General features: G+C 44.7%; 1 protein-coding gene across 2 annotated transcripts in view; it reads right to left on the bottom strand.

The window, feature by feature from the left end:
- Positions 1–11,460, bottom strand: part of eif2ak3 (eukaryotic translation initiation factor 2-alpha kinase 3) — a 64,361-nt gene extending 52,901 nt beyond the window's left edge. For both annotated transcript variants that reach the window (XR_014552564.1, XM_083633782.1), the window contains exon 1: positions 11,315–11,460. Coding sequence is in view for 1 of the 2 variants with exons in the window: in XM_083633782.1 (XP_083489908.1) it covers positions 11,315–11,448 (134 nt within the window). In the remaining variant the exon portion in view is untranslated. The remainder of the gene's footprint in view (positions 1–11,314) is intronic.
- Positions 11,461–14,114: the final 2,654 nt, after the last annotated feature.

Raw genomic sequence — 14,114 nt, 5'->3', positions numbered from 1 at the left:
TGATTATAGCAGGAGACATGAGAGGAGAAGGGAACTGATTATAGCAGGAGCCAGGAGAGGAGAAGGGAACTGATTACAGCAGGATACAGGAGAGGAGAAGGGAACTGATTACAGCAGGAGACAGGAGAGGAGAAGGGAACTGATTACAGCAGCAGACAGGAGAGGAATAGGGAACTGATTACAGCAGGAGATAGGAGAGGAGAAGGGAACTGATTACAGCAGGAGACAGGAGAGGAGAAGGGAACTGATTATAGCAGGAGAACAGCTCTGAACAGCTCTATAAAAAAGCCATCAAGGTGTTTGACAAAAAACCACAATCACATCATCACTGTGAAATCTTAGAGAAATATCAGCTCCTTAGCTTTAACAATTTTAGAACATTTAAAAGCACGTGTCTAATCTATAAATGTTTACACGGCTTGGCTCCTCCTCCTCTAGGGGAGTTCATTAGAAGGAAGAATAGAAATTTGAGCACAAGGGCAGCAGCTAGGGGGGACTGCGAAGTCCAAGCTAGAAAATCCACGTTCTCAAAAAACACCTGGTCGACCAATGGCAGCACTAGCTGGAACACACTGCCTATGGCTATTAGGGAAAGCCCCACTTTTGCGGCATTCAAAAGCCAGCTCAAAAACTGGCTTAAAACAAACCAATTTTGTGAACACTATCTTAATAGCTGCCTTCCAAATCTTCTTCTCTTCCTGCACTAGGCACTTCACCACTTAAGTGTAACACTTAAGAGAGAGTAGAGTAGCCTTCATACTGTATCTATGTATTGTTATCATGTAACCTGTCGAATGGAAGGTGTAGTATTCTTCTTTTAGCACTGACATGCTGCATGTACATCCTGTCTGTGTTTTGCTGTAATTTTGATGTCTGTAATGTGTGGTATCTCTTGCGATGACACGTTACATGTATATCAGTTTGTTGCGTACATCCTGTCTGTGTTTTGCTGTAATTTTGATGTCTGTAATGTTGTGGTATATTTTGCGATGACACGTTACATGTATATTAAGTTTGTGCGTTGAATGAATGTAATGAGTGATTGTTTTGATATTTATTGGGGACTACGGATGTAAATTAGCATTAGCTAACTCCGGCATATTTACATGTTTTCGTATATAGAGGCTTCTGTATTTCTGAACATGTCCATTAATGTGCATTCAGGGCTGTAGTGGTGGCTAAATGCACGTAAACGGCGTTTACGTACCTTTTTCAATGCTCTGCAGCGTTTAGGCACCTTTTAAGATCGTTTACTCACATGTTTAAATCGTTTATGCACACTTATTATTGCACGAGTTTTAACACGTTCGCGTAAACTCCGTTGATGCGGAGACCACGCCAAGCACGTCACACACCAAAAGAAAAGAAAAAAGATTACACATGGGCATGGCACTGACCAGGATCTCCGCGAACCGTATCCTATTTTTGTGGAGCGCTCCGCGGGAAAGGTACACGGCCCCGGTCACGTTGGTGCCTTTATCGAGCTGTGCTTGCCTGCCCCTTCAAACAACTTAACGGTGCCATTGTGCCAGCAATGCGCAATGCACATTTGGAGACGTGCATTTGGAGACCAGCTCATGGTGAGCTGAACATAGGTAAGGTTGGTTAAAAATGTGTGTCCGGAGTGGGGAAAATCATATAGGCTCACCGTTTTACAACTGAAGAGTGAATCACTGGTGTAAGAAACATGATTGATTTCCCTCTGATCAAGTAAAGTTTGTAACATTAGGTGCGTGCGAGTCGACTTGAATAGTCCAGGTGCTACTGTATAAAGCCAATATAATACGACCATGTTGAAAACTATCTAGAAACATACTGGTGTTTGTTGTGCCGAGATCTGTATAAATAAATATTGGCTGACTAAAATTTAGTGGCCAGAGTGGCAGAACCACTTTTATTTCCATGTACAGTATGTTGTCTATCCTTGCCCAATGTGTTTGTGGACAGTTTGAATTATATATTGGTATTCAAGAATCACAGATTCAATCTGTCTACATACTTTTAGCTATAAAGCTGAAGCTGACAATCACAGGTACAGTGTGTGTGAGAGAGAGAACTATATTACTCTTCAAACTGTATATACTGGGTTCATACAAGGTCCTTTAAAGTAGGCTACTGTATAATTTAACTTTTCATACCTGGAGAAATTCAACAAATGTTCAATAAATACATTTTATATTGATTGTTTAGGCCTAATTATTTGTAAAGTCACAACACATTAGAGATGTGTGTAGTTCATTTTGCTCTCAAATGCACCAGGTTGATGAATTTTACTTTAAAATGTAAAAGAAAATCTTCCGGGGGAGAATCCCCCCGGACCCCCCTTGAGGGGCAAGGCCCATCCCATAGCCAGCTACTTTTTCTATCTGGCTGGCTACTCAGAAATGTGGGGGAACCCCCTGATATACCTTATAGGGCTATATGATTCAGATTAAGTTGTTCTATATACTCTCATATTTTGTCTTGTATATCGGTCACGGAAGCTTATTTATCCGCCGTTATAACACTGCCGGTGCCGCGTGAGAAAGCTGCCTCGAGTCAAAAGTATAGTTTACCCACCTTTTTTTTACCACTACAGCACTGTGTGCATTGTCCCGTCACAATAAACCAATAAAGTAAAAAAGTAAAAAAAAAGAGACAGGAGAGGAATAGGGAACTGATTACAGCAGGAGACAGGAGAGGAGAAGGGAACTGATTATAGCAGGAGACAGGAGAGGAGAAGGGAACTGATTACAGCAGGAGACAGGAGAGGAGAAGGGAACTGATTACAGCAGGAGACAGAAGAGGAGAAGGGAACTGATTACAGCAGGAGACAGGAGAGGAGAAGGGAACTGATTACAGCAGGAGACAGGAGAGGAGAAGGGAACTGATTACAGCAGGAGACAGGAGAGGAGAAGGGAACGGATTACAGCAGGAGACAGGAGAGGAGAAGGGAACTGATTACAGCAGGAGACAGAAGAGGAGAAGGGAACGGATTACAGCAGGAGACAGGAGAGGAGAAGGGAACTGATTACAGCAGGAGACAGGAGAGGAGAAGGGAACTGATTACAGCAGCAGACAGGAGAGGAATAGGGAACTGATTATAGCAGGAGACAGGAGAGGAAAAGGGAACTGATTATAGCAGGAGACATGAGAGGAGAAGGGAACTGATTACAGCAGGAGACAGGAGAGGAATAGGGAACTGATTACAGCAGGAGACAGGAGAGGAACAGGGAACTGATTACAGCAGGAGACAGGAGAGGAGAAGGGAACTGATTACAGCAGGAGACAGGAGAGGAGAAGGGAACTGATTATAGCAGCAGACAGGAGAGGAGAAGGGAACTGATTACAGCAGGAGACAGAGGAGAAGGGAACTGATTATAGCAGGAGACAGGAGAGGAGAAGGGAACTGATTACAGCAGGAGACAGAAGAGGAGAAGGGAACTGATTATAGCAGGAGACATGAGAGGAGAAGGGAACTGATTATAGCAGGAGACAGGAGAGGAATAGGGAACTGATTACAGCAGGAGACAGGAGAGGAGAAGGGAACTGATTACAGCAGGAGACAGGAGAGGAGAAGGGAACTGATTATAGCAGGAGCCAGGAGAGGAGAAGGGAACTGATTACAGCAGGAGACAGGAGATGAGAAGGGAACTGATTATAGCAGGAGACAGGAGAGGAGAAGGGACCTGATTATAGCAGGAGACAGGAGAGGAGAAGGGAACTGATTTCAATGGCAAAACTACTAACAACTTTTTTCATTGTCGATTAATCTGTTGATTATTTTCTCGACTAATCGATTACAGTATTTGTCTGGTCTATGAAATGATGAAACATGTCAATGAGAAACCAGAAAATATTCACATTTAAGAGGCTGGAATCAGAGAATTTTGACTTTTTTTTCTTGAGAAATTTACTCAAACTGATCGATTATTAAATAGTTGGTGATTAATTTAATAGTTGACAACTAAAGGATGAATCGTAGCAGCTCTAAAGCAAGCTGTCCCCCTCCAGGTGTTTCTCTAGCTCACAGTATGAAGACTGTTATTATGACCACAGGGTGTCACTTATCATCAGAGCTGCTGCTGACACACAGCCACTGTTTGACTTGGCAGACTGAGACCAGGCAGACTGAGACCAGGCAGACTGAGACCAGGCAGACTGAGAGCAGTGCAGACTGAGAGCAGGCAGACTGAGACCAGGCAGACTGAGACCAGGCAGACTGAGACCAGGCAGACTGAGACCAGGCAGACTGACACCAGGCAGACTGAGACCAGGCAGACTGAGAGCAGGCAGACTGAGAGCAGGCAGACTGAGAGCAGGCAGACTGAGAGCAGGCAGACTGAGAGCAGGCAGACTGAGACCAGGCAGACTGAGACCAGGCAGACTGAGACCAGGCAGACTGAGACCAGGCAGACTGAGACCAGGCAGACTGAGACCAGGCAGACTGAGAGCAGTGCAGACTGAGAGCAGGCAGACTGAGAGCAGTGCAGACTGAGACCAGGCAGACTGAGAGCAGTGCAGACTGAGAGCAGGCAGACTGAGACCAGGCAGACTGAGAGCAGGCAGACTGAGAGCAGGCAGACTGAGACCAGGCAGACTGAGAGCAGTGCAGACTGAGAGCAGGCAGACTGAGACCAGGCAGACTGAGAGCAGTGCAGACTGAGAGCAGGCAGACTGAGACCAGTGCAGACTGAGAGCAGGCAGACTGAGAGCAGTGCAGACTGAGAGCAGTGCAGACTGAGAGCAGTGCAGACTGAGAGCAGTGCAGACTGAGAGCAGTGCAGACTGAGAGCAGTGCAGACTGAGAGCAGTGCAGACTGAGAGCAGGCAGACTGAGAGCAGTGCAGGAGACACCTGGAAAGGTGACTGAAGGAAGTGCTCACACCTTGTTACTGTAGTGCTGAAGTAGACGTCAGCTTCCCAGAAAGTGTCAAAGTTCACCGTTTTGGTTTTGGATGAAGCCAATAGAGCTCAACAGTCACGTGACATCTTCTGGCGTGGAAGTGAGTTTCCCTTCATTTCCTCCACAGACATTTTGAAAAATCCTTATAAAACTAGTTTTAAGGCAGGAACCAAGCCAACCTGTGACCTACTGAATTGTGAGTGACCATAAAACATTTCAGTTGGAGCAAAAACAAAAAAGAACATCAGGGGGAAACTAATTTTCGATACCACACAAATTGAGTGTGGTATATATACATATACATATATACATATACACATATATACATATATACATATATACATACATACTATATACACTATATATATACTATATACACTATATATATATAGTAGGAATAGTATTGGAGACACCTTTGTCCAATAAATTATGATCTCACTGCACCACAGTGGAAAAGTGTCTTTTTTGGACATTTTAAATGTCTGAAATACAACATAATATGACACCTGCTGTCTCTTCCCAATACTCTCAATCTTGGTTGTATGAATATTTAAACTCATTACAAAATTACCAAGTGCTTTTTTCCTTTGGATAAAAGAGTGAAACATGGCTAACATCAAACCCCAACAACTTGCTCAATACTACTCATCAATTCTTGAAAGACTTTACCACCTTTTTCTTGTGGATATGTTCTCTTAATGTTCAGGATGATGCTTCGCACACCTAATGGAAATGTATCTAGTTCACATGCATCTAATTCACATTTCAAAAGTTCCGCTACATTTGTCTTGACAGCTGTATGGAAACAGAGCTAGTGTCGCTATATACTCAAGAGACGACATGCAAAAGAGATGTGTGAAGGAGAGAGACAGAGCATAAGGGAGAGAGCAAGTATGAGATGAGAGAGAAAGATAAATGAATAAGAGAGACATCCAACAGAGAGAGACACAGAGAGACAGGTAGGCAGACAGAGAGACAGACAGACAGAAACACAGAGACAGGCAGACAGACAGAGAGAGAGACAGACACACAGAGACAGGCAGACAGACACACAGAGACAGACAGAGGCACAGACAGACAGACAGACAGACAGAGGCACAGACAGACATACAGACAGAGAGAGACAGACACACAGAGACAGACAGAGGCACAGACAGACAGAAAGACAGACAGGCACACAGAGACAGACAGAGGCACAGACAGGCAGAGGCACAGACAGACAGACAGACAGACAGACACACAGAGACAGACAGACAGACAGACAGACAGACAGGCATACATACAGACAGACAGAGAGACAGACAGACAGACACACAGAGACAGACAGATAGACAGAGACACACACACACACACACACAGACAGACAGACAGACAGACAGACAGACAGACAGACAGACAGACAGACAGAGGGATAGGCAGACAGACACACAGAGACAGACAGAGGGATAGGCAAACAGACACACAGACAGAGGGACAGGCAGACAGACAGAGGGACAGGCAGACAGACACACAGAGACAGACAGACACACAGAGACAGACAGACAGAGACAGACAGACAGACAGACAGAGGGACAGGCAGACAGACACACAGAGACAGACAGACAGAGGGACAGGCAGACAGACACACAGAGACAGACAGAGGGACAGGCAGACAGACACACAGAGACAGACAGACAGAGACAGACAGACAGACACACAGACAGACAGGCATACATACAGACAGACAGAGAGACAGACAGACAGACATACACACAGAGACAGACAGACAGAGAGACAGACAGACAGACAGACAGACACACACACACACACACACACACACACAGACAGAGGGACAGGCAGACATACACACAGAGACAGACAGAGGGACAGGCAGACAGACACACAGAGACAGACAGAGGGACAGGCAAACAGACACACAGACAGAGGGACAGGCAGACAGACACACAGAGACAGACAGACACACAGAGACAGACAGACAGACACACAGAGACAGACAGACAGAGGGACAGGCAGACAGACACACAGAGACAGACAGACAGACAGACAGACAGAGGGACAGGCAGACAGACACACAGAGACAGACAGAAAGAGGGACAGGCAGACAGACACACAGAGACAGACAGACAGACAGACAGAGGGACAGGCAGACAGACACACAGAGACAGACAGACAGAGGGACAGGCAGACAGACACACAGAGACAGACAGAAAGAGGGACAGGCAGACAGACACACAGAGATAGACAGACAGAGAGACAGACAGAGAGACAGACAGACAGACAGACAGACAGACAGACACACAGAGACAGACAGACACACAGAGACAGACAGACAGACAGACAGACAGACAGAGAGACAGACAGAGACAGACACAGAGACAGACAGACACACAGAGACAGACAGAGACAGACAGACAGACAGAGACAGACACAGAGACAGACAGACAGACACAGAGACAGACACACAGAGACAGACAGACAGACAGACAGACACACAGACACACAGAGACAGACAGACAGACAGACAGACAGACAGACACACAGAGACAGACAGTCTGATGTCAGGTTCCTTTCTGTAAAAACAGGTTGAAAAGAACAATTGTTGTGTTTTGATGGTGAATAAAGAACGGCAGCTTACATAGTTCATGTTCACTTTCTGCCAAAATGTTTATTATGTTCGCATAATCAGCCTTAATCTTTTAAATCAATTTGTTTGTTTGTTTGTTTGTTTGTTACAGACAGGCTTTTATGAAATGTTTTTGCCATTCATTCTTGCTGCATTTGCCTCTTATGAGATGTTCATTCTTCTTATTAATTCTATTTTTTTTATCAAACATTTTAATTAATGTTGACTCAAGCACTCTTTATCTTATTTGCTTTTCTAGTGTTCGTATTTTGTTCCAGTATTACTGTGAACGCACATAAACTTCTGCCCTTTATGGCACCATTTTGAAAAGGGAAAGTTTTGTGCTATTTTGCTAAATACAATCACGGTATCCCACAAATGAAGGACAGAATCAGAGTCACCCAGGCATCCCTATAGCTGCTTCCATCATCACAACATCTCTATAGTGTCTTGTGCAGAAAACAAACGAGGTAAGTGATACAGTAGATTAAAACTTATAATACTATAAAGTATAAACAATACTACTATTATAACTATGCAACTAAAAAACTAGAAAATAGCTGAATTTGAACATGGTCGACTGCGAGAGAAAGAGGGAGAGAAGAAGAAAGTGAAGTGAAAGACCGAAAGTGAGAGAAAGTAGATGGAAAGAGGAAACAGGAGATGCAGTCACAGATGCACCTATAGAAAGAGAGAGGTAGAGAGAGGTAGAGAGACACACAGACGTATGGAAAGAGAGCGAGAGCAGGGTGTGACTGACGAGATGAACAGCGAGGAGTTTGCCCTGCGTGCTGAGCTGCATGGCAGGCCAATAGGACCAAAGTGCTTGGCTAATCACTTTGGATTTCTACTTGACAGGACAGATGACAGTTCAGACGCCTTCGCCTCCTTGTCATCATGTCGCTCATTGTCGGGCGGGGGGCCTAGGTTTTTTGCCCAACAGTAATAAGTAATAAGTTTGTGACCTTGGAGACAGAGTGGGCACGGACACTGGTTCACAATACTGACATACAGAGAGGTTTTGGGCACGGCCAGACAAAGTATAAAACATTCACTTATGTCTCGTTCTCCATCTCTGCTTTACACACTTCCTGATAATTGTTTTGATTATTATTAATTTCAGACAACAGTTTACACTTATTCCTCTCAAGTTATGCGATCTGAGCCTTGTCCAATGCACAAAATACAGTGACGTGTCTACTAGCTCTCTCTGCGATGCCAAACTGGTCTAAACGCCATTCCAAGAAACACTCCTAGCTGACATTTACAGGTGTCAGCAGCAAGTCTGAGCCTTAGGCCCACAAAGGTTGACAACCAGTGCGCCCCCACATCTAATTCAAGGACTTTCCAATTTCCAGGCCCAAGTTCCTCAAAGTCAAGGACCTAACATGGCATAGTTTTAGACACGGATCGAGCTTAATTGCAGAGGATGAAGTTCCCCATGGGGACAATAAAGTATAACTTAGCTTAACTTAACTTAATTACTGTTACAACAGTGACAAATTGTATAATGAGAATTAGCAGGCTTTACATAGAGAGAGGCTTGAATGTGTGAACACTTCTCATCTGTGTTAAACCTATATACTACTGTTAAGTAAAGAGAATATGACCATATTACCATGAGAAGTTGTTTTTTAGTTGACAGGCATTTGTATTGAGGGAAGCAATTGATTCCTTTTTATTATTTTTTTAATACTACATTTTTATTATAAAGTGTAATTCTAAAGGATCAGACTGAGTCTCGCTATCAAAACATGCGAGTGAGTGAGAAGGAAATATGTTCAAGACGACACTGCACCAACTATCCCAGGTGGGCGTCAAACATTGTGTTTACCAAGGAAGAGTAAATCAATGGCCAACAAACTGCGCCAATAGCTGTGTCTCCCTTTAGGAGGCAGCGTTCAGGCAGGCGAGGGGCCCTGAAACTACCTGCAGCCTGTATGAAGCGTCAAACTTCTCCCTCACAGCATCCTGGGGATTTCTCACACAGGAGAGAAGCAGAACAATGTGCCTTTGTGCGTTAGGTTGCCTTATATGTGTTACTGTGTCATATTATGATTTGTGGTCCCCTGAAGCTCAGTGGGTTCAATATGTTCAATTCCCACTAGGGTCTAGCTTTAAAATGTGTGCTCTCAGGGTTCTGGATAACAGCAGCCCCCACATGTTTACTTTGTATTGATATTGCAGCATCTGCATGGTGTCCCAACTGACACCCCCCCCTCTCCCCTCTCCCCATTATGGACTTTATCTTATGGAATTTATCTTTATTGACAGTTGTATGGGGAAGCATATAGGAAAACTATTCCATCAGTCCTCCTTCCACTTTAAATAACAATAAGCTCACAGCATCGTCTGAACATCTGCAGTCAGTCAGTACACTGGGGGCAAAGTCTGTGATTTCTGGGTGAAATCATTATACTTTCTATAGTACTAATCATCACTACTGTATTATCATTGTCACTTCTCTTGTGCACGCTGCAAGACTCCCAGTTCACTACGCTGCAAATAAACCGATAAGCCCACTTGACTTCTCTCAGCTGGAATAGATACAGCCCAGTCTGCTAGCAGGGGGAGATAGATACAGCCCAGTCTGCTAGCAGGGGGAGATAGATACAGCCCAGTCTGCTAGCAGGGGGAGATAAGGACTGTGATGACATCTGTGTTGTTATCACCACTTGTTTAGGAGTAAGTGCTCCCAAATGTGATTTCAGAGTCATATTCAAAGGGAAGCACGTTTCTACCAGCCAGTGTCACTGAGGAAAGCAAACATAGCAGGGAGTGGAAACTTTGGAAGCGGAGAGACTGTCCTGGCTCTTTAAATACAACTATTTTAGAACAATTCTCCCCAGTTTCAACTCAGGTGGTTTGACAGTCGATTCGATTCTCAGAATCATAATCAGCTTTATTGGCCAAGTATAGACATACAGGGAATTTGACTCCGGTATACGTTGCTGGCTTTAGTTACACAGACAAGCTCTTGTTTATAGGCTGACAACAGGACCCATTATCGACACATTGTATCAATGCAGCTTGCGACAAACTCACAACAACCAACCTTACTCCAGTTAGTTTCACACTGTTTAGCTTGTTGCTGGTGCTTTGCCAGGACATGTGCCGGCCTATTTTCCAATAAAGCAATCAGTTTGTTGTTAACTTATTAATAGTTCACAACAACATCAACAACAACAACAACAACAACAACAACAACAATAATAATAATAATAATAATAATAATAATAATAATGTCAAAGTACTTCTAACACATTCCGCCTATATCTCGTGCACACAAATTTTCGTGCGAGTACCAGCAAACGTCTGAGTCGAATGGGAACGTGTCCATTATCGGACACACAGTTCAGTCGTGGACAGTGCAAGCACTGACTGTCACTGGTTTGGCCACTGCCTGCCTGGCATCACTGATCCTTTCTCCCACGTGTATTTATGGACATAATGGGTTTCTGGGTCGCTGATACAAGCTTGGCAACCCAGGTTCCATCCTGGACTGAATGTTTATGGAGGCTGCCTGTCGTCCAAATGTTGTGGGCAAAGTGAAGAAGCATGTCAGACGGGGACGTGTCCGATAATGGATGTATAGCCAGATGTTGTACCTAATTCTGCATCCGCGCCGAGAATTGGGATGGAACTTTTTAGCTTGACCTCAATAGAAGTAGCTTTACTATACAAAAAGTAACTTTACCGTACTTTTTAACTTTACTTATTCATTTTCATCCCACCTCGGATGCCATATTCTCTTCGAGGATGCAGAATTCGGCATACCACCTAATAACTTCACTCATTTAACGCACCGTGTCGGGCTGAAGCCCCCGCTGCCCTCTCCTCCATGCGACTCGTCGGTCTCCCCCGTGGTCGCCCTCTCGTTCTCGTCGTCCTCCACGGTAACGTCCACCGGGGTGCCTACGCTCTCCAAGCCCCGCTCCATGACTCTCCCAGCGGCATCGTCCTCCTCTGGGCCCCGGCTTGCCCTCCCGATGGCGGAGCCCTGAGTTTGCGACGTCCCGATCAGCGTTTTGAGCAACAGCAGCAGGAGCACCAGGGAAATGCTCACGTTTCCAAAGTGAAAGCCCCTTTCCATTTGTAAGACTGGCACATTAGTGAAGTATGAGATTTACACGCCACATGCAGGCCTTGTAAATCTGAACGTGCCAAAAAAGCGAAAGTACAACGCAAGCGCTAGTCCCCTTCAAATCTATTCGTTAGGTAAACATAAACAGCCACTGGGACACCATGTTATTCCCTTTATACTTGACTCGAGACTTGCCTTAGTAACGCTTACTCCCGCCCCGTTTCTACACCAGGATTGGACAGTAAATCCTTACAGTTATTAAAAATGTCATACAAACGTATCTTATTGGGCCATAAACTGTCAATCAGAGGAACTCGCATACTAAGCAGAATCCGATTGCAGCAGACACCTGTCACTCAAAGAGGCGGGCTCTGAACGTGCCAACCCCCCAAACACTGGACTTCATTGGACGAGCCCACTGTCAATCTCACCGACGCAGGCGCACTTCCGGCTGCCACACAGACGAGAGCAAAAGGTGACGCAAAGAAAATCCCCGATGGCGTTTCCCGTGGCGGAGATCTGATTGGAGGAATGTGTGGTCGTTCGTCCAATAGAAAAACAACACCGCGTTAAAGCGCTGCCATTGGCTGGTTTGCACAGTGGCGGACTAAACCGGGGCAGCCATTTGACATGTCAGCTGTCAGTCATGAGTGGTTGTCAAGAGCAGCGAACAGCCGACTGGAAAACTTCAACGTGGCTCCCCTGTAGGATGTTTCCTGTTCCTCATCACGAGTTCAGCAAGGGATAAACAAACAGGCCGGCCGGTGACATAATAGTGTATCGGATGACTTTAACAGCTTAATTAAACACTATTTCTGTAGAAGTTCCTAGTCTTCAGTTCATGACATGACAGTCACATGTAAAGGTATTACAGGCGGTGCAGACAGTTGTTGCCTGTGCGTGGTTCCCTTTATAACTCTATTCGAATCTTTATGCACTGTGTATGCAATGGTGTGTGAGGTCATGGTGAACCGAGGCTGCAACTTGCAGTCATGTTCGCAGGAGCATCAGACTGCTCTCTGCCGCCCCCATGTGGTCATACAGGAACACAACCCACACACTGCTGGGATAATGCACCGTGAAGAGTTTCATTCCAAGATCATATCAGATGAGATCCAGTGCCATGATTTCAACTCGTGAAAAGTTTGAGGTTGATTTGGCAGTGATTTTTTCTTTCAGTTTTTGATGGTTAGATATGCACAAAGCTTGTAGGACAGTTTGGAATATAAAATATGTGATTCTGAATTTCTGTTGACAGAATGGCTAACTTTACATATGAGGCCTATTAACTTAGGGACCATTCGTTATTTATGGCAGGGATCACTGGAGGAAAATAGGGGAGGGCGATGCTTTTTTAAATGTCGTCTCAGGGAGGGAGACTTATTAATTTGAGTCCAGAGAAGGGTCGTACAAATTTGAATGGATCAAATATATATACTTATTTTATCTATTTATTATATATTTTTGCATTTTGGAATTGAGCAGCTATACCCAACAGCACCCCACCTGGCCAAACATTTTGGTATGACCTGGTGTATCGTAAAATGTGAAAAGACTCACAGCCGTCCTAGTCTACAAGCAAGCAGGGAGAGAGGGAGAGAAACGCTGCGGCCGGCAATAGGACCCCAAATTCATTTATAACTAGAACGACCGCAACGTGGACTTATGCCTCCGCCATTAGTTCATTCTTGAGTCCAAATCGCCATTTGAAGCAAATTGGAAGAAATTCCGTCAAGGCGCTCCTGTGATGTTGCGTTACAGAGCTTGGAAATTGGGTGTGTGAGGTCACAGTGACCTTGAACTTTGACCACCAAAATGTAATCAGTTCATCCTTGAGTCCAAGTGGACGCTTGAGGCAAATTCGAAGAAATTCCATCAAGACATTCCTGAGATATCGCGTTAACAAGCTTGAAAATGGCATTCGAGAGGTCACAGTGACCTTGACCTTTGATAACCAAAATGGAATCAGTTCATCCTTGCGTCCAAGTGGATGTTTGAGCCAATTCAGAAGAAATTCTATCAAGCCGTTCTTGAGATATTGCGTTAACCAACTTGGGAATGGCGTTCGTGAGGTCACAGTGACCTTGACCTTTGATCACCAAAATGTAATCCATTCATCCTTGCGCCCAAGTCGACGTTTGAGCCAAATTGGCAGAAATTCCATCAAGCCGTTCTTGAGATATCGCTTTAACGAACTTGGGAATGGCATTCGTGAGGTCACAGTGGCCTTGACCTTTGACCACGAAAATCGAATCGGTTCATCCTTGAGTCCAAGTCGATGTTTGAGGCAAATTTGATGAAACTCCGTCAAGGCATTTCTGAAATGTTGCGCTAACAAGCTTGAAAATGGCGTTCGAGAGGTCACAGTGACCTTGGCCTTTGACCTTTGACCACCAAAATCTAATCAGTTAAATTCCGTCAAGGCATTCCTGAGATATCGCGTTAACAAGCTTGAAAATGGCGTTCGAGAGGTCACAGTGACCTTGACCTTTGACCACCAAAATCTAATCAGATCATCCTTG

Source organism: Poromitra crassiceps (assembly GCF_964638095.1).
Source record: "Poromitra crassiceps genome assembly, chromosome: 3".
NCBI lineage: Eukaryota > Metazoa > Chordata > Actinopteri > Beryciformes > Melamphaidae > Poromitra > Poromitra crassiceps.
Note: the sequence above shows the minus strand (reverse complement) of the source record. Positions and strands in the feature narration are given on the sequence as shown.